At 45.1% G+C, this 20,959-nt stretch overlaps 1 protein-coding gene across 3 annotated transcripts in view; it reads right to left on the bottom strand.

Annotated features, from left to right (window-relative positions):
* Nucleotides 1-20,959, bottom strand: part of LOC139408641 (regulator of G-protein signaling 3-like) — a 206,015-nt gene that overhangs the window by 145,548 nt on the left and 39,508 nt on the right. For 2 of the 3 annotated variants that reach the window (XM_071152789.1, XM_071152791.1), the window contains 6 exons: nt 6,434-6,515; nt 6,045-6,150; nt 5,373-5,814; nt 3,006-3,045; nt 2,558-2,871; nt 1,513-1,596 (listed from right to left, as the gene is read on the bottom strand). In XM_071152789.1, the coding sequence (XP_071008890.1) occupies nt 1,513-1,596; nt 2,558-2,871; nt 3,006-3,045; nt 5,373-5,814; nt 6,045-6,150; nt 6,434-6,515 (1,068 nt within the window). Of the gene's footprint in view, nt 1-1,512; nt 1,597-2,557; nt 2,872-3,005; nt 3,046-5,372; nt 5,815-6,044; nt 6,151-6,433; nt 6,516-14,383; nt 15,042-20,959 lie in introns of those variants that run through there. The other variant, XM_071152790.1, reaches the window with a different exon arrangement.

Here is a 20,959-nt window from a genome sequence, read left to right as displayed (position 1 = left end):
GTTTCCAATGAAATACTGTGCCACAACATTTCTTTCAACTTTGTTTGCTTATATAACATGAGTCAAATATTTCCACATGAAAATGAATGGATAGAAATTGTGCTGACAAACTCTCTAGAAATGAATATCAATGTACATTTTCTGTCATGAACAATAACCTATGAATTGCAACTACCGGTATACAGTGTTATAGAGCCATATGGAACAAAGAGGAGTGTTACAAGCAGAAATAATAGCTCACTGAAGGTGTGAAGAGGTCTCCCTTGTTTATTTTCATTTTGTTTGTCTATTCCATTTACTTTGGCAATGTATCGTATGTTTCCCATCTCAATAAAGCCATTTTAATTGAATTGAGCGAGACAGAGACAGAGACAGAGAGAATGACACAGAGAGAGACAGAGACATACTGTACAGAAACATGGAAAGAGCTACATAGAAAAGCCAGTGCACACACAGAGCAGGACATTAAAGAGAGCTGAGGGAGAGAGGGAGAAAAAATAGAATTTATCATAGCAGAGATTTCAAAAGTAGAGGAACCCTTTGATCGATTAAATAAAAGCCTGTCACTGTGCAACACTCCAGAAGTAGCATTCTGGGACCTAAATAATTCATTCCCCACTACTAAACAAGCGCCCCTCAAGTAGATACACTGTCCTGTGCAATGAACACAGGACTCTCTCTCTCTCTCTCTCTCTCTCTCTCTCTCTCTCTCTCTCTCTCTCTCTCTCTCTCTCTCTCTCTCTCTCTCTCTCCCTTCCTTTTCAAATAGTTATGAGATGTAAAGTTATTTTTGAACCGAGTTGTCCCCATCGTCTCTATGATAAACAAACACTATGAGTTGGATTCTGTCAAACTAGCAAAATATTTGTTCCAATGCTAGTCCTGTATCATTGTCTGTCTGAGAGGAGAGGAGAGGAGAGGAGAGGGGAGAGGAGAGGAGAGGAGAGGAGAGGAGGGGGGAGGGGAGGGGAGGGGAGGGGATGGGATGGGAGAGGAGAGGAGAGGAGAGGAGAGGAGAGGAGAGGAGAGGAGAGGAGAGGAGAGGAGAGGAGAGGAGAGGAGAGGAGAGGAGAAGAGAGGAGAGGAGAGGAGAGCCAAGAGAAGACAATAGTATAGACGTCCAATGCAGTGCAGCAGCCACCCAGAGGTTTTCAAACTGTGGTCTCTTCCTCTGTTTCCTCTGTTCTCTGCTGGTATTACACAACACACCAAAGACAGAGGCACTGGGAGGGTATTTAAGAACATTGACAAGGCTGGGAAAAATCTTCATAGTGCATTCCACAAACATTTTGACAGTTAAACAAACTTGACATTAGCAGTTGTGGAATATGAATGAAGAGAACTAGAATGGCAGTATAGAGACTTGTGTCAGATTCTCACAATGTGTTCCTCTCTTAAATATTCTCATTAACATTGACATGTCCCATCTCACTGATTTGACGGATCCTGACACACACACACACACACACACACACACACACACACACACACACACACACACACACCGTTTACCTTAATGGAGAGGTGCTTGCTCTCATGGAGGATCATCTCCTCAGAGACCACCAGTGTCCGTGTGGGGTTACACAGGTCCAGAGGCTGCACACAAAGGGGAGGAGAGGAGAGTTAAGGGTTAGATTGACATTAGATTAAAGTTAGAGTACGTTTAGGCAACATACTAGGAATTAAATGAAGATTACATTATCATCCATGGCAAAATACTGCAGTTTTATATCACTTCAAACACACGACATTTACTAATATTGCTTATAATGACAGTACACAATACTACAGCAAAAGTCACTGATACTAAACTCATAACACTGCTATAACAGTCCAATATCATTCACAACACTCACAAATACCGCTAAATAAAGATACAGATTGATAGACATGTTTCAAGGATAGACATATCTGGGAGGGGTGTTCTCATGAACATAGCTGTACATGAGGGAGCATGTAGCTACAGTACCATCTCCATTTTAGCTCCAAGCTCCATGCTCTCTGCCCACCAAAGGGAACAATACAGGCTGTGCAGCTGGCGGCTCTCGTGTAGCTACATTCGCTCCAGTCTCTACAGAGATCCTCACAGTGTGAGCTGTGACTGCAGGAGTCTGTGAGATGCTCAATCTGTGAAGAGGCGCTAGGCTAAAAGCGCTAGTGCAGCGGGGGTGGTAGCCACATCCTCTTGTGGACCCGGACTGGAGCTAGAGAGACCACAGGGATGGCTGTTTCACTGTGCAGCTAGGTGACTCAGTTAGTCAACAGGAAGTACTATTACAGACCATTGTAGAATCCTGGGAAGTGGGTAGTCCAGTTGTGCAATACACTCACACCCTGACATTGGACATATAGAGGAAATGTGGTTCATTCTAGTGTGTTTATGACAGAGTCCTATGTTGCTACACAGATACACAGAGAGGAGAAGCACTGAAACAAACCTGGCAAGGATTTCTTAAATAGTGATCAAAATAAAAGGGGAAAACCCCAAACGGCACTAACAGAGAGATGCAAAAATGGTGAGTCACACATACACACACACAAACACGCACACACACACCTGAACAAAGATGGGGAAGATGAGGATCTTGGGTGCTGCTTTGACGTAGCCATAGTTGCCGTGCGGGTTGTCGTGTTGTACATGGGAGTGTACTATAGTACAGTTCTGGTAGTTAGCAAAGCTGGAGCTCTGGACCTGCTGGTAGCTGGGTGGGGGTTGGCCAGAGAGGTTCGCTTCGGATGGCTTAGACATCTTGGCATTAGTAGAGCGTCGTAGGAAGGTGGTCCGGCCTGCTAGTCCTACACCCCCAGGCGTGGCACCGCCAGACCCCTGTTTCTGGGGCATGCTGGTCTGACCCGGGTATATCCTCCCTGCTGAGAGACACCACATGCACAACAACACACACTGGGAGTTAGCCTGGGTACATAGAAGTACAATGGTTATAGATAGAATTGTCCTGCAAAACCACCATGTTCATTAAAATCCTAGTCAGCAGTAAATGTCTTACCCAAGGTACCATGGTTGTCCTGGTAGACAGGCCTCAATATCTGAAAGAGACAAAAACATCACAATCAATGGTCCTGTTATAACAGTTGACCAATACCATACTCTGCTTTAGGATACTTTCACATGTAATGTATCCATCCCACCATAATAAATGCCTAACATGACGTCAAACTGAAGAAATGGTTGCGTTGAGCATGAAATGGGGCCACAGACTGTTGGCTGACTCCATTACTACTGTACTGCAGTAGGTCTATGTGATCTCAGGCCAGTGAGCCATGTCACATATTCAATATACATGTGTTCAGCTCAAGGAATAGACCCAGCGACCTGAGAGCTAATGTGTGCTGTTGATACATGATGGTGACTGTGCTGTTCATTGATTCCTATGGCCTTGAGTGACACAGACGTCAACCACACACTGTACTGTACTATACCATAATCTATTGTACTGTAGAACTATGAATACAGGAGAAGGATGACATTGCCCTTGGAAATTGAACGGTTGGTGGGGAGAGCTGATCCTAGAACTGTGCCTATAGATAACTACTCAAGTACCCAAGTAACGTTGCCCCTTGAAATGTAATGGGGGAAGGGGAAGCTGATCCTAGAACTGTGCCTAAAGATAAGATCTACCCGATATAACAAAGATGGGTAGAGGATAGGGGTGACCTGGCGTGAAAGAGGTGACCCAACCAGAGGCATATCAATGGCTGGTACATCCAGCTATCTTCCATGATCGATTTCTCTGCTGTGTGTGTTTCAGTGGGGACTGGCTGACAGGATGGAACCAAATCATCATGGATCGTATGCCTGCTCTGACCTGGAGGAGAGATGCTCCATTTCCCCATCCTTCAAAGTTTGGATTTAGTCTGAAATGTTCTATCCTCTTATTTTCATCCACTTTGACAACTGCTTTATCTACATCCTTCCTTTCCTCTCCCCTCTTTTTCCCTCTGCTGCTGTACCCGTCATCCATCCATCATTGCCTCTCGCTACCCCATTAATCCCTTCTACTTCTTACATCCATTATCCCAACCTCTTGATGTACCACTACTATTCAGGCTGTATCACAACCGGCTGAGATCGGGAGTTCCATAGCGCGGCGCACAATTGGCCCAGCGTCGCCCGGGTTTGGCAGGTGTAGGCAGACATTGTAAACAAGAATTTGTTCTTAACTGACTTTCCTAGTTAAATAAAGGTAAAATATATACCCATATCTACTCTGTTCCCTAGCCCATATTTCCCCATAGGGAAGGTAATGGATTAATTGGGGGTAGCCATTCATCCATCACCTCCATCGCTTATCCCTCTCTCCCCCCTCTCTCTATCCCCTTTTCTGCATCCTATTCCCACTCCATCCAATCCTACTCCACAGCCATCCAAGCCAGTCCCCCCCCCCCCCCTCACACTCCTAACCCCCTAACCCCTGTGCTCTCCTCTTAGCATTTAGACACAGAAGACGTTCCCATCATGCTCTCTGAGCCCTATGTCATGCCATATCTGTTGAAGCAGCACAGCTGCCCTCGGACAAACACACTGCCCTACACACGCACATGTGCTGTACAAGCGCACACACACTCAGATTGCCAGGTAGGCTGCACCTCCCAGACTAACAGACAGCCTTACAGTGTCTAGGTCCCTGGGTCTGGATGGAATGCAGGGTATACAGCCTTCTTCATTTCTGCTAGAGGCCTTCTAACAACCAGGCTACTGAGGTACGGAACCCGTCAGCCACATTACTGTCTGTGATCAGGATTAGGTAAAGACTAGAAGTTCTGGGTTTTCTGGTTCTCTGCACTCATTGCTTCAACATAACTGGTCCCTTCTTCCAGGCTGGATGGTTAGTGTTGTATGGTTGGGGATGTTAAGGAATCAAGTTCACAATCAGTGTGTTTCTTTTTCCATTTGTTACACTTTATTATGTCTTTATCATTAAGAGCTATTGCCTCATATACAGCATGTCACAGGATGTTACAGTGTGCATCATTTGATAGAACACCCCATGGGCCAACTGTGGCTTTCCCCATATCGGGGCTTGAATATTACTTACTATTGCAGCAAATCAACTCTTGGTTGTATACTTTTTTTCACAATTTCAACTACCTATTTAACTATTTACTATATATAGTATATGTGATTTACAGAATGCACGTGTCAGTTTGAATTACACAGATATTTCTCAGGTTAGAATGGCAGGGTATATCTCAGATTTAAATGGCAGATAGTGTATGTCAGGTAGGATTGGCACAGATCTATGGCAGGTATGAATGGCACATATTGAAATCTCCAGTGGGGTCTAGATAGTGCCATCGAGGGGGTAAGGCAGGAGCCTGGGATGGACCATGAGCCTCTGCTCCCCCGGCAGTACCTGGCTTCCTGGGTTTATGGGGGCCAGGATGATGTAGTTATCTCCGTTGGACGCCTTCACTCTAGTCCCCTTCAGCGTGGCTGTGTGGCTCTGGCTATGGGTCTGGCTCCTGGCTTTACCATCCACCTCCTCCGCCCCCCCTCCTACGCACCTCCTCTCCCCCCATGGCCCCCCTACTCCTCCTGCCCCTCCCCTGCCGCCCCCCTCAGAGCCGTTGACTAGCACCCGGCGGCTGGTCCTGTGGTGGGCAGGGAGGGGGGGCACGGCCGGGGGGATCTTGTCACGGTCTAGCCGGTCCTTGGACCTGTCCCTCCGTCTGGTGGGGGGTGAGGGGGTGTCGTAGTTGGGCTTGTAGGAGGGCCGGTGAATGAGGCCCTCAAAACTGGGCTTGGCGGCCGGCCCGGTGCGCCACACCACCACCGTGATCTCATTGGAGCTGTTTCTGTAGAGGGAGGGAGAGAGGGAATGTGACAGGAAGAGTGAAACTGTAAGCTTATCGCCGGTAAAGAACGTGAGCAAAGAGGCCACGGGCCAGAGTGTCTATATAGTAATTGCTGTGCATAGATCAACTTAAAAAATGTACATGTGGAGCTCTATAAGTATTGACGATAGTTATCCCTGTCAAAGTTGGTTTAGTCCATTATTTCCTCTGTGTTTCCCTGCCTTTAGTACCTGATGGCGTGGGCGAGCTCCACACATTTCCACTGTTCTACAGGCTGACCATTGAGCTGCAGCACAGTGTCCAACTGCTGCAGACCTGCCTGATCCGCCGGACCACCTGAAGACAGGAGAGAGGTCAGTAGAGGTCCACAAACACACACACACACACACAGATATCGCACAAATACACACAAAGTTACACAAGCAAGCTTCTACCCACTCATCTATATACAAACCTGATATGCTTGACCACCTCAGGACAGTAGGGGCTAAGACTGGTATACAGACACCCACACACCTAGAACAACACACACAGGAAGGAAAAGACACACAGACACACAATCCCAAACACACAGACACAGATCATCAACACACAGACAGCAGGGAGAGGAGAACCTTGCCTGGATCGACGGCTTGTACCCTCACTGGAGAGTCAGAGCAGATGGTGAAGCCATAGCCGTCCTTTCCTCGAGGGATGGTCACCTAAAGACACAGAGACATCAAATCACTGCATGTAAAGACATTATTCAATTATTACATGACTATGTACTGTATGTCCATGGAGTGAAAAGCACATATTATTTTTGAAAAGCCATCTACAGCCAAATAGGAGCAGTTAGACCAACATGTGAGCATTTTGCCTACAGATTAGAGCGTGGTTCTCTCTCTGACCAGCAGCTGAGTGTGTGTGGATGGAAAGTGTGTGGATGCCAGCCACACAGACTAGCACCTTGGCCCTCATCAAAGGAGGTGGGCGCTTTGGTGTGGTTCTGACGCCAACTGTGGACAACAGCATCCGCACAGAGTAGGAGCGCAAGCACACACACACACACACACACACACACACACACACACACACACACACACACACACACACACACACACACACACACACACACACACACACACACACACACACACACACACACACACACACACACACACACACACACACACACACACACACACACACACACACACACACACACACACACACACACACACACACACACACATTCGATGCCTAAAACTGTCTGTAATAATTCCAGGAATAATGCCAGTGTGTGCGCCAAAATCAACAGTGCTCCGCTCCATAAGAATGTTTCCATCTCATCTGCTGACAATAGGGCCTGAAATTAAGCTCAGTAAAAGTATGTCTGAACACACAAACACAGTACGATGTTAATCCAAGACTCTTATCTAAAGTCAGTTTTATGTCTCCCCCTTAGAGTTCAGATCAGGATGGTAATAGGGTATACTGATCCTAAATCTGTGTCTGTGGTTAACCTCTGAGCGTGTCTAAGAGACTGGCATCAAGATGCATAAGTGTATTAACTTGTTTACCTTTGATAACTACAGTACAACCCTAAGTAGCAAACGGTGGCTTGAATAAAGGTTTTAGGGAGAATTCCTAAAATCCCTTGATGGATTTGCCTACAGGATTTACTACCTGTAATCTAGTGACCAACTTCAACATTGAACCCATTAAGGATTATCCCCTTTTTTCAATTTCTACCTAAAATGACATACCCAAATCTAACTGCCTGTAGCTCAGGCCCTGAAGCAAGGATGTGCATATTCTTGGTACCATCTGTAAGGAAAAACGTTGAAGTTTATGGAAATTTGAAAGGAATGTAGTAGAATATAACATAATAGATCTGGTAAAATATAATACAAAGAATAAAGCAACGTTTCTTTTGTATTTTTTTTACCATCATCTTTGAAATGCAAGAGAAAGGCCATAATTAATTATTTTTCCAGCCTTAGGTGCAATTTAGATTTCGGCCACTAGATGGTGGCAGTGCGTGTGCAAAGTTTTAGACTGATCCAATGAACCATTGCATTTCTGTTCAAAATGGTGTATCAAGACTGCCCAAGACTGCCTAATTTGTTTATTAATAACTTTTGATTTTGTTCCAAATTGGGCACTCTCCTCAAACAATGGCATGGTATTCTTTCACTGTAATAGCTACTGTAAATTGGACAGTGCAGTTAGATTAACAAGAATTGAAGCTTTCTGCCAATATCAGATATGTCTATGTCCTATGAAATGTTCTTGTTACTTACAACCTCATTCTAATTGCATTAGCCTACGTTAGCTCAACCGTCCCTTGGAAGGGACACCGATCCCAAAGAATTAACATGAACTGTTAACCTCTTGATGCCCATTATTGCAAGGCCATATACAATCCTTATGTACAGTACCAGTCAAAAGTTTGGACACACCTACTATTCAAGGGTTTTTCTTTATTTTACTATTTTCTACATTGTAGACATCAAAACTATGAAATAACACACATGGAATAATGCAGTAACCAAAAAAGAGGGATAGGGGACAGCATTTTCACTTTGGATGAATTGCGTGCCCATAGTGAACTCCATCCTACTCTGTCCTAATATGTATATCATTATTACTATTGGATAGAAAACACTCTGAAGTTTCTAAAACTGTTTGAATTATGTCTGTGAGTATAACAGAACTCATAGAGCAGACACATTTCCAAACAGGAAGTGGAAATTCTTGGGATGGTCGAATTTCAAGTCATCGCCTATTCACATCCAAACAAGATATGGATATGTTCGCACTTCCTACGCCTTCCACTAGATGTCAACAGTCAGTAGATCGTGGAATGAAGCCTCTAGTGTGATGTATGACCGGATGGGAGGGGATTGAGTCAGTGGTCTGTCAGAATGCCAGTTCCTGGTTGCGCACATTTCTGTTGATATCGCCTGCGTTCCATGACTCTGCAGACAAAAACGAATGCTCCGGTTGGAACGTTATTGGATATATATATCCTGAAGATTGATTCTCTACTTAGTTTGACCAGTTTATTCGTCCTGGAATATAACTTTTTGAAGTTTTCGTGCGAGTTCACCTGGACCAGCGCCAGCTTTTGGACATGTGAACTAACCGTGCTAGCAAAAGCAGCCAATTGGACGCTAGTAATGGACATTATGGAACAAAACAACAATTTATTGTGGAACTAGGACTCCTTTCACTGCATTCTGATGAAAGATCATCAAAGGTAAGGGAACATTTATGATGTAATTTCGTATTTATGTTGACTCCAACACGGCGGAGAAATATTGTTACGTCTTAGCGCTGTTTTAGATTATTGCATGGTATGCTTTTTTCGTAAAGTTTTTAAAAAATCTGACACAGCGGTTGCATTAAGAACCAGTGTATCTTTAATTATATGTAGAACATGTATCTTTTGTCAAAGTTTATGATGAGTATTTCTGTTATCTGGCGTAGCTCTCTGTAATTACTCCGGATATTTTGGAGGCATTTCTGAACAGGGCGTCAATGTAAACCCGAGATTTGTGGATATAAATATGCATATTATCGAACAAAACTTAAATGTATTGTGTAACATGTCATATGAGTGTCATCGGATGAAGATTATCAAAGGCTAGTGATTAATTTGATTTCTAATTCTGATTTTGTGACTATCTTTGGCTGGAAAAAATGGCTGTGTGTTTTTGGGGATTTGGTGGTGATCTAACATAAAGATATGTTGTGTTTTCGCTGTAAAACATTTTAAAAATCGGACACGATGGGTAGATTAACAAGATGTTTATCTTTAATTTGCTGTATTGGACTTGTCAATGTGTGAAAGTTAAATATTTAAAAATATATTTCTGAATATCCCGCGCTGCCTTTTCAGCGGAATATTGGGGGGGGGCGCTAGAAGTTAAACAAGTCTAAATATATTTTAAATTTGAGATTCTTTAAAGTTGCCACCCTTTGCCCTGATGACAGCTTTGCACACTCTTGGCATTCTCTCAAACAGCTTCATGAGGTAGTCACTGAAAACGTGTGCCTTGTTAAAAGTTAATTTGTGGAATATTTATCCTTCTTAATGCGTTTGAGCCAATCAGTTGTGTTGTGACAAGGTAGGGTTGGTATACAGAAGATAGCCCTATTTGGTAAAAGACCAGGTCCATATATGGCAAGAACAGTTCAAATAAACAAAGAGAAACAACAGTCCATAATTACTTTAAGACATGAAGGTCAGTCAATCCGGAACATTTCAAAAACGTTTAAAGTTTTCTTCAAAAACCATCAAGGGCTATGATGAAACTTGCTCTCATGAGGACCGCCACAGGAAAGGAAGACCCAGAGTTACGACTGCTGCAGAGGATACGTTCATTAGAGTTAACTGCACCTCAGATTGCAGCCCAAATAAATGCTTCACAGAGTTCAAGTAAGAGACACATCTCAACATCAGGCCTTCATGGTCAAATTGCTGCAAAGAAACCACTACTAAAGGACACCAATAATAAGCACAGAAACATGAGCAATGGACATTAGACTGGTGGAAATCTGTCCTTGGTCTGATGAGTCCAAATTTGAGATTTTTGGTTCCAACCGCCGTGTCTTTGTGAGACGCAGAGTAGGTGAAGGGATGATCACCGCATGTTTGGTTCCCACCGTGAAGCAAGGAGGTGGAGGTGTGATGCTTTTCTGGTGACACTGTCTGTGATTTATTTAGAATTCAAGGCACATTTAACCAGCATGTCTTCCACAGCATTCTGCAATGGCCCAAAACACACCTCCAGGCTGTGTAAGGGCTATTTGACCAAGATGAAGAGTGATGGTGCTGCATCAGATGACCTGGCCTCCATAATCACCCGACTTCAACCCAATTGAGATCATTTAGGATGAGTTGGACCGCAGAGTGAAGGAAAAGCAGCCAACAAGTGCTCAGCATATGTGGGAACTCCTTCAAGACCGTTGGAAAATAATTCCTCGTGGAGCTGTTTGAGACAATGCCAAGAGTGTGCAAAGCTGTCATCAAGGCAAAGGGTGATTTGTTTAACACTTTTTTGGTTACTACATGATTCCATATGTATTATTTCATAGTTTTGATGTCTACAATGTAGAAAATAGTAAAAATAAATAAAAAACCCTTGAATGAGTAGGTGTGTGCAAACTTTTCACTTGCACTGTATGTCCAATGATTATGCATTATGTTCACTCACATACTGTAAATGCCATGATCACTAATTATAGTGTGTTGGAAGGGCTTGGCACCTGAAATGGATGATTGGACAATTAAGTAAAGGATAAATCAAACTGGGGCATAAAGTGTGATTCATCTGATTCACTCTTGATATGCTGTGAGCTGACAGATTACACTGTGATCGATGGACACACACTGTGAGAACAAGGAGTCACAGTCCATAATCACTGGTGACGTACGGTATGTCACCCCCAACATCATGTCACCGCCCCCACCACCACGGGGACAGCTAGGTTGACCTCTTCCCACTGCTGACTGACTGACTGATTGATTGGCTGTGCACGTTATGTCAATTATGACATTTCTCAGAATCCTCCAAATTGGACATACTTTCCACTCATCAAAATACATGGTAATCTTGATAGTCTTTTAAAATGCTTGATAGATGATAATCTTGATAGTCCTTAAAAAGCTTGATAGATGATAATCTTGATAGTCTTTTAAAATGCTTGATAGATGATAATCTTGATAGTCTTTTAAAATGCTTTATAGATTATAATCTTGATAGTTTTTAAAAATGTTTGATAGATGATAATCTTGATGGTCTTTTAAAATGTTTGATAGATGATCATCTTGATAGTCTTTTAAAATGTTTGATAGATGATAAACTCGCTAGTATTTTTAAATGTTTGATAGATGATCATGTTGACAGTCTTAAAATGTTTAGTAAATTATAATCTTGATAGTTAAAAAAAAATGTAGATAATCTGGATAGTGGAGGAGACAACTGTTTAATAACACAACATACTGGCTAACGACCAGAGACAACATCACTACTGTCAGATATGAGAGAGAGAGAGAGAAGGAAGACGTGAGAGGAAGAGAAGAAGAGACAAAAAGACAGATGGGGAGGAGAGAAACAACAGAAGCGAATAGAGAAAGGCCGGGGGAGAGTCTGAGGGAGAGAAGAGAAAGAGAAAAGAGGAAGTGAGAGAGAGAGATGGGGGCTCTGTAGGGGGTAGTGGTGTGAAGGGATGGTTGGCACGCAGTAGAAGAGGGAGGGTAGAGGGGGGGTAGTGTTAATTAGAAGTGCCCCCTGGCCTCTCTGAGCGTGGGACCGGACCACAAGGAGACAAGACACACACCGACTGGCATCCAGGGCCTGACAGTGGGCACACGGTGGGTAAACACACACATACATTCTTACTCACTAACCCTCATCCCTGGTCTTGCTCTCCCATGCGCTAACACACACGTCCAACCTTGCTCCACAATACTAATGCGATCAGTTGGTACAGCTCTTCAGGCCAGAGAACAGTTTGTTCAGCTCTCAAGGCCAGAGAACCAGCAACAACTGTCTGACAGGCAGCATACAAAGCCGGCTCAGAGTGAGCATCTGGATGCTATTCTCCCATCTCCAGTTTGTATCAAGAGCCTCTGACGCCTCAATCTATCTCCTTCCAGTCAAATGAGAAGGTTACGAGCCCACTTATATGGTGCTTTAGAGTGAGTATGAAACTACCATTGCTCTCTATTGAGAGACTTAGCTATTGCAATGAGTTGTACAAGAGTGTATTTATGTAACACGTAGGAGTGTGTGAGTGTGTGTGTGTGTGTGTGTGGAGTCGTGACCTGTTGTCCTGTGAGATGCACATTGTGTGGGTGCATGGGTATGTGCATGTGCGTGTGTGTGAGACCAAGCTTTTTCTCTATGTTGTTTTGCCTCAACAATCTCATGAGACACTATCTATGAGAGCCCACAGCTATGAGTCAACCCACTGTCTGTCTGTCTCTCTGTCTGTCTGTCTGTCTGTCTGTCTGTCTGTCTGTCTGTCTGTCTGTCTGTCTGTCTGTGTGCTTCTGCTCTGTTTGTTGCCTCTCCAGCCTGTAAACCCGATGTGCACTACTAACGTACACACAGACACACACATGCACACACACTACAGGACTTAAGCAAAATAACAATTCTCTCCCATCCACTAACAGATATGTTTGTGAGCTGAACTCCACAATACTATAACTCCAGTAAGACATTCCCAGTCCGTTGAGCAAGGACTTTTCTGGGTCACTGTGTTTTGGTGACAACATGTCTAGGCTGGCAGAAAAACATAACTCTCTGCCAGCCCAGTATTGTGTCCATGTCAACACACTGTACTGACGCGATGCCATGCAAACTCCAATCACTGATTGCAAACTGTTAGATAAGAAAGGTTTGTGCTAAGTCTATAAGCTATAAGCTTGAGACTGATTTGTAAGTGAGGATGAGAGACTCCAGACTTTGGGTGTAATTGTTAGCCTGTAGCACAGTCTCAATTTTCTCTCTTTCTCTCTTTTTCTCCATCAGATTGCCTCTGGATAAATAATGCAGATGGCGGAGACCTCATTCTTCTGTCTCTCTCAGGAAACAGGGAACACACTTTCATCCACTCGTTTTTACACTGGTTTCCTCATCATCACTTCCCTTCCACGTTAGATACTGTAGGAGTGAGCTTTCCAATGGCGAACACTCCACGTTAGATACTGTAGGAGTGAGCTTTCCAATGGCAAACACTCCACGTTAGATACTGTAGGAGTGAGCTTTCCAATGGCGAACACTCCATGTTAGATACTGTAGGAGTGAGCTTTCCAATGGCAAACACTCCACGTCAGATACTGTAGGAGTGAGCTTTCCAATGGCAAACACTCCACGTTAGATACTGTAGGAGTGAGCTTTCCAATGGCAAACACTCCACGTTAGATACTGTAGGAGTGAGCTTTCCAATGGCAAACACTCCACGTTAGATACTGTAGGAGTGAGCTTTCCAATGGCAAACACTCCACGTTAGATACTGTAGGAGTGAGCTTTCCAATGGCAAACACTCCAATGGCAAAGTAAAGCCTAAAGCCTCAAATACAAATTCCATAACTGCTATCTATCTATCTCTTACTGTTCCGGTGCCTTAATCCAATTGCACTATACAAAAAAAAATCTATATACTTTCCCAACCAGGGAAAGGGTCTGCTTCCTACATCATTGCTTTCATCTTTCTGTTCCCTTGTCATTTTAAAATGTTCATGCTTTCTAACATATTCTCTTTGTCTCTCTGTGTTGCAGTCTCTCCAAAAGAGCCGGCTACACACAGAACCCTATCTGAACCCCCATCCCTCCTCCTCTCCCCCTCTTCTTCCATTCTCCCACTACCCCGTTCTCTGCACTCCCATTCGCACACCCTCCTACCCCACTCCCTGTCCTCTTCCTCTCTTCCCACACACACTTACCTGACACTCTCCCCCCATTTGTCACACCCCTATGCACAACACACTTCTATCTCTCCCTCTACCCCCCCCCCCCCCCCTCCCCCTCCCACCCTTTCTCTCGCCAGGTGATTATCTAGGGGGACAGACCTGAGGCAGTCTAGCGGCGATGCAGACCCTACACAGCCCGTGGATGGTATGCATGACTCCAGGCTCCTCCTGAAGACAGACACACTGTGGATGCTCCTCTGTCTACAGTCCTGGATGGTTCTCTGGGGATGATCCTCTTGAGTTCCTCTGTTCTTCTTTATACTCAGAGGAAGATCTCCTAAACACAATGGTCTGTATGGTCCTTTGGGTTCTCCCAACGCTGTATGTGCTCTTCAATGTGTTATGTGTGTACCCCAGTCTGATTCCTCTGTCCACTCTGGATGATCCTCTGTGTGTGGTTGTCTAGTTAGGGTCCTCTATGGAATAGTCCAGTCAGTATGGTCTGTGTTGATTGCTGTCCTTTATGAGGCAACCACTAGGTATGGTCCTATCTGCATGGTCAACATGCAGTCAATAAGATGCACTGGAAACCGTTCTCTGTATGTGGTCAGTGCAGTCAGCAATTAAATATTCTAATGCTCCGGGTGCGGTACTCCAAGCCCTGTGTATGGGTCCTCAGAATGCTGTGTATGGGTCCTCGCAACACCGTGAGTCCTCCTAGCGCTGTCCAGTCTTCTCTGATCTGAGTGAGTCCGTGTGTGGGGGCTGGCGTCGCGGAGGCGAGACTGGTGCTGCGTTGGCCTGCTCCAGCCACACTGCACTTGGCATGGCCGCTCATGGGAACTCCGCTCTGGAGAAGAATGGGAGGAAGTGCTCCCTCACCCCCCCCCTCCTCACGCTCCTCTCTTTTGCCTCCCCCCCACCTCGAGCCCTGTCCGGGCCAGCCTGTTTGTGTGCCTACCCTCGATAAGCCCAGAACAACTTCCTGAGCCAGCGGTACAGGGCTGAGAGAGAGAGGTGAGACAGACTGCTCACACACACAAATGTGTTATCATACTGTAGAAGTGGAAGAGAGAGAAGAGCACTGTGAGAATGAACGCTTTTGCATACATAATATGTATGTTATGCATACGGAGGTAGGAGGGAGTCTGTAGACGCTCAATCACAGGCATGTATTATAAATACAGTAGATATACTCCTGTGTGTTTATGAGCATCCCCCTTTGCCATATTCACCCACATGCACTAACAAGAAACATCCACTGTGTGCAGCCTCCTGTTGTGCAACTCTTACAATGAAAGACAGAACACGCTGCTGATGAGTGGTTGAAAGCAGCACATGAGTGGTCGAAAGCAGTACATGAGTGGTTGAAAGCAACACATACCCCTCACCTCGCAATTTTTTCTGCAAATCTCTCTTTTTTTCACACACACACAGTCAGTTTTCACACCTAGACACATTCTCTGGAGACCACCCTCCGCGCTCTCTAAACTATTTTACAGCAGTCTCACACCAGACACCATCATGTTTGTTATGTTTGATTCGTTCATATTTCCTCATCTTTTCTTTTCAATTTTCCCTGTGCAGGAATTCAGGTCTGTGAATGTGCTACTCCGGCAAACCCCTTTCCAGTTATCAAAACACTCTCCTATTTTTGTTTTTGATTGGCTACGGCATGAGAGCCGGAAACAGGAGGGCTATGAAATCTATGTAAAATAACAACAAACATCGCTCGGCTCAGCCAGAAAACTGGCAAATGTAACCCCAGAGCGACCTCATTAATTCTTAACATGTCTCCGTTCCATTTATCCTTTAGTGGCTGGCTCACTGGAGGTTTACAGAGTCACAGAAAAGGAGAGGCCAAAGAGTAACCCATAGTGGGCTCTCTCCACAATGCTAACAGGCTGACAGAAAAGGCCATTCAAGTCCTTACATCCCCTCTACTGGGCATTTAGGGGGACTTTTCCCTGTTCTCCTTTTTAAGGGGGGAAGGTTACCCTTCAATCGCACACAAAAACATGCGATAGCTCTTTCTCTTCCTTTTCTATCCTTCTGTTCAGCTCTAAACAGGCAGAAGGATGGATTAGAGGGAGAGAGAGAAAGAGAGGGAGAGAGAGAAAGAGAGAGAGGCAAGTGTTTGTAACTCTGTCTTTGAGCCAGACAAGACGAACGGAGCAGCTCCTCTTTGGAGTGTGGGATCTTCCGAGCGTCTCTCTGGCTGACCTGACTATTGGAGGCATCAAAGACAGGCAGCGTCTCTCTGGCTGACCTGACTAGAGGAGGCATCAAAGACAGGCAGCGTCTCTCTGACTGACCTGACTAGAGGAGGCATCAAAGACAGGCAGCGTCTCTCTGACTGACCTGACTAGAGGAGGCATCAAAGACAGTCAGCGTCTCTCTGGCTGACCTGACTAGAGGAGGCATCAAAGACAGGCAGCGTCTCTCTGGCTGACCTGACTATAGGAGGCATCAAAGACAGGCAGTGCCTCTCTGACTGACCTGACTAGAGGAGGCATCAAAGACAGTCAGCGTCTCTCTGGCTGACCTGACTAGAGGAGGCATCAAAGACAGGCAGCGTCTCTCTGGCTGACCTGACTAGAGGAGGCATCAAAGACAGGCAGCTTCCACTCCACTGGGCAGCTAGGACCAAGGCCCAGCTAGGACCAGCTAGGACCAACTGTGTTTATTTTGTAGGTTTAGGGCCAAGGGCAAGGATAGGACTAGGTTCAGGGTTAGGACTGGGATTATTTTATAGGGGTAGGACTAGGCCCAGCCCCAGGGCAGAGACTTGGACCAGGGTCATGACAGGCTAGGGCAGGGGTTAGTTCTGGCTGTGGTTAAAAACAGGACTATAGGACTAGGACTGTGTTTGTTCCAGGGCTGGTGCCTGGACTGGAGCCCCTGCAGAGCTAAGAAACCCAACAAAATCAACAGCCATTCTGTCCTTGCTCTCACCCTCATCCTCATCACCTCTCTGCATCCAGAGGACAGTGTCACTCCCAGGTCTCAGGAAATGGAGAGAGAGGAAAGTAATACCAGCCGACAAGCACTTGCTGTCATGAGTCAGGGAAACGTTTTGTCAGCTCAATCAGCATTAATATTCATTCCCTGTGTCTGGTCTATCTGTGGGATGGACCACTGGAGATGTGTTGCTCTGTCCGTTCAGGTTAAGTGCTGCGAGATGTTAATATGGCAGTGGAGGGGTTGGGCTTTCGCCACTCCATGGAAAAGGGCTTAGTTGCATTGGACACAACTCACAGAGACAGAGAAAGCTGACAGAACCTAGGCCTAGTCTGTGATGAAGAAAAACATAACTGGAAAGAACAGGAGTGAGGGGAAGTCTGAAATTTAACAAAACTAGTTTTGGTTTGAATTAGATTTTTGACACATGAGCAATATGATGTGTCTGCAGTTTTTGCAGTGTGGGTTTGATCGAATCTGATCCCCCGAGTATGCATAGATATCGGTATCCCAGGATCCCTTCGAAACCCCTTCAAACTGTTTAAACACTTAGTGAACAGGTAAAGAGTTTTCCAAAGAGAGAGAGAGAGAGAGAGAGAGAGACAGAGAGAGAGAGAGAGAGAGACAGAGACAGAGAGAGAGAGAGGGAGAGGCAGAGGGAGAGGGAGAGAGAGACAGAGACAGAGACAGAGACAGAGACAGAGGAAGAACAGAGGGAGAGGGAGAGGGAGAGGGAGAGGGAGAGGGAGAGAGAGACAGAGACAGAGACAGAGGAAGAACAGAGGGAAAGGGAGAGGGAGAGACAGAGACAGAGACAGAGACAGAGACAGAGGAAGAACAGAGGGAAAGGGAGAGGGAGAGAGAGACAGAGACAGAGACAGAGACAGAGGGAGAGGGAGACAGAGACAGAGACAGAGACAGAGACAGACAGACAGAGACAGAGACAGAGGAAGAACATAGGGAGAGGGAGAGGGAGAGGGAGAGAGAGAGAGACAGAGACAGAGACAGAGACAGAGACAGAGGAAGAACAGAGGGAGAGGGAGGGGAGAGGGAGAGGGAGCGGGAGACAGAGACAGAGACAGAGACAGAGGAAGAACAGAGGGAGAGGGAGAGAGAGACAGAGACAGAGACAGAGACAGAGACAGAGACAGAGGGAGACAGAGGGAGAGGGAGAGGGAGAGGGAGAGGGAGACAGAGGAAGAACAGAGGGAGAGGGAGAGAAGGGAGTGCAGAACAGGAACATACTGTAAGGAACACCACGGACAAGTCAGAGAAAATCCTGGAAAAGTAGAAATCCCAGCAGTTCCACATTCAGCCTGTGAATGTTCTTTGCCCTTCTTTAACTCGGTCTCAGGGGAACACCCCACACAGACAGCTCACATCAGCCAACAAGAGAAAAGAGACAAAGCGGGAGAGAAAGGGAGGAGAGCGCTCAAAAATGGATGTAAATGTCTGTCATTTAGCACTGTATTACAGAAGCTTCCTGTTCCTCTTCATAGGATCTCTTCGAATGCAAACTTCCAACAACTGTTTGTTGCAGTACCAGGGTTGTGATCCAATAGTAGAGCAAATGAATGAGAAAAAGTTGATGTGAATTTGTCGCTTGTAGTTATTGTGTGCAACCAGAACCAGCAACAGATTTCGGTGTAGCTAGTGAATCAATAAGCAACAGTGAAACATGTTGCCGATATGGGCGTTTCTAGGGTACCAGTGAGGATTTCCTACACTGTACAACTTGTTACAGCTGTTGATAAGTCATTGATAGAATATTTTGGTGTCTCATTCTTACACTGGTGAAGACAGTTGTGCCTGGATCCAAGTTTCATCTAATATCCCTAGAGAATTGAGGTTGATCATCTGTTGCTGTCTGCTTTATTTACAGCAGAGACTTGTCATTAGTTTTAACAGAGAAAGCATCAAGGTAATGTGTTCATGTTTCATATGTTTTTGTGCTTTAGATTGGACACATAAGCTGTGTCCGAATACTCATACTAACCACACTAACTGTACTATTTGTGACGTAAATTGAGTATGTAGTGTGCATATTGGTCATAGTTAGTATGCCAAAACTTCCCAGATGTCATACCACATTTGCCAAAATACAAAGTACATCGCCAATCCTCACTTCCTGTTGAACGCAGAATGAGGGAGAGCTCAAGTTTGTCTTTTTGGACTGCTAGCTACTAGCGGGTTTTTCTTGAGTGCTTGAACGCAGCCCGTGACGCAATTAGCCATTGTGGCTGGAACCACGGATTGTCCCGGGTTTGTGGCTGTCTAGATCCCTGCTGTTTGTTGTTTTCAATCTTCCCTGTGACCTGCCCTTTCTGGAACTGTGTGTAGTAACAATGTAACCTAAGTTGCTAGCTACCATGACAAAGACCAAAGCCAGTGGGAGTACCGTTGAGGACAGTGGTGTCTCTCTATCACAGGTGAAGGATCTTTTAAGCAAACAAAAAGAGTTCTACAGGCAGTTGTTACAACAAGAAAATAGCTTAATTAAAGTGTTTGGTCCAAATACTGGTGGATTCAACTAATAAAAGAATAGACGACCTGACCAGAGAGGTCCAGGACCTGAAGAACAGTTATCAAATCAAATCAAATCAAATTTTATTTGTCACATACACATGGTTAGCAGATGTTAATGCGAGTGTAGTGAAATGCTTGTGCTTCTAGTTCCGACAATGCAGTAATAACAAGTAATCTAACTAACAATTCCAAAACTACTGTCTTGTACACAGTGTAAGGGGATAAAGAATATGTACATAAGGATATATGAATGAGTGATGGTACAGAGCAGCATAGGCAAGATACAGTAGATGGTATCGAGTACAGTATGTACAAATGAGATGAGTATGTAAACAAAGTGGCATAGTTTAAAGTGGCTAGTGATACATGTATTACATAAGGATACAGTCGATGATATAGAGTACAGTATATACGTATGCATATGAGATGAATAATGTAGGGTAAGTAACATTATATAAGGTAGCATTGTTTAAAGTGGCTAGTGATATATTTACATCATTTCCCATCAATTCCCATTATTAAAGTGGCTGGAGTTGAGTCAGTGTCAGTGTGTTGGCAGCAGCCACTCAGTGTTAGTGGTGGCTGTTTAACAGTCTGATGGCCTTGAGATAGAAGCTGTTTTTCAGTCTCTCGGTCCCAGCTTTGATGCACCTGTACTGACCTCGCCTTCTGGATGATAGCGGGGTGAACAGGCAGTGGCTCGGGTGGTTGATGTCCTTGATGATCTTTATGGCCTTCCTGTGACATCGGGTGGTGTAGGTGTCCTGGAGGGCAGGTAGTTTGCCCCCGGTGATGCGTTGTGCAGACCTCACTACCCTCTGGAGAGCCTTACGGTTGAGGGCGGTGCAGTTGCCATACCAGGCGGTGATACAGCCCGCCAGGATGCTCTCGATTGTGCATCTGTAGAAGTTTGTGAGTGCTTTTGGTGACAAGCCGAATTTCTTCAGCCTCCTGAGGTTGAAGAGGCGCTGCTGCGCCTTCTTCACGATGCTGTCTGTGTGAGTGGACCAATTCAGTTTGTCTGTGATGTGTATGCCGAGGAACTTAAAACTTGCTACCATCTCCACTACTGTTCCATCGATGTGGATAGGGGTGTGTTCCCTCTGCTGTTTCCTGAAGTCCACAATCATCTCCTTAGTTTTGTTGACGTTGAGTGTGAGGTTATTTTCCTGACACCACACTCCGAGGGCCCTCACCTCCTCCCTGTAGGCCGTCTCGTCGTTGTTGGTAATCAAGCCTACCACTGTT

Source organism: Oncorhynchus clarkii, chromosome 5 (genome assembly GCF_045791955.1).
Source record: "Oncorhynchus clarkii lewisi isolate Uvic-CL-2024 chromosome 5, UVic_Ocla_1.0, whole genome shotgun sequence".
In the NCBI taxonomy this organism is placed as follows: Eukaryota; Metazoa; Chordata; class Actinopteri; order Salmoniformes; family Salmonidae; genus Oncorhynchus; species Oncorhynchus clarkii.
The sequence above is the reverse complement of the archived record's forward strand: the minus strand, read 5'-3'. Positions and strand labels throughout refer to the sequence as shown.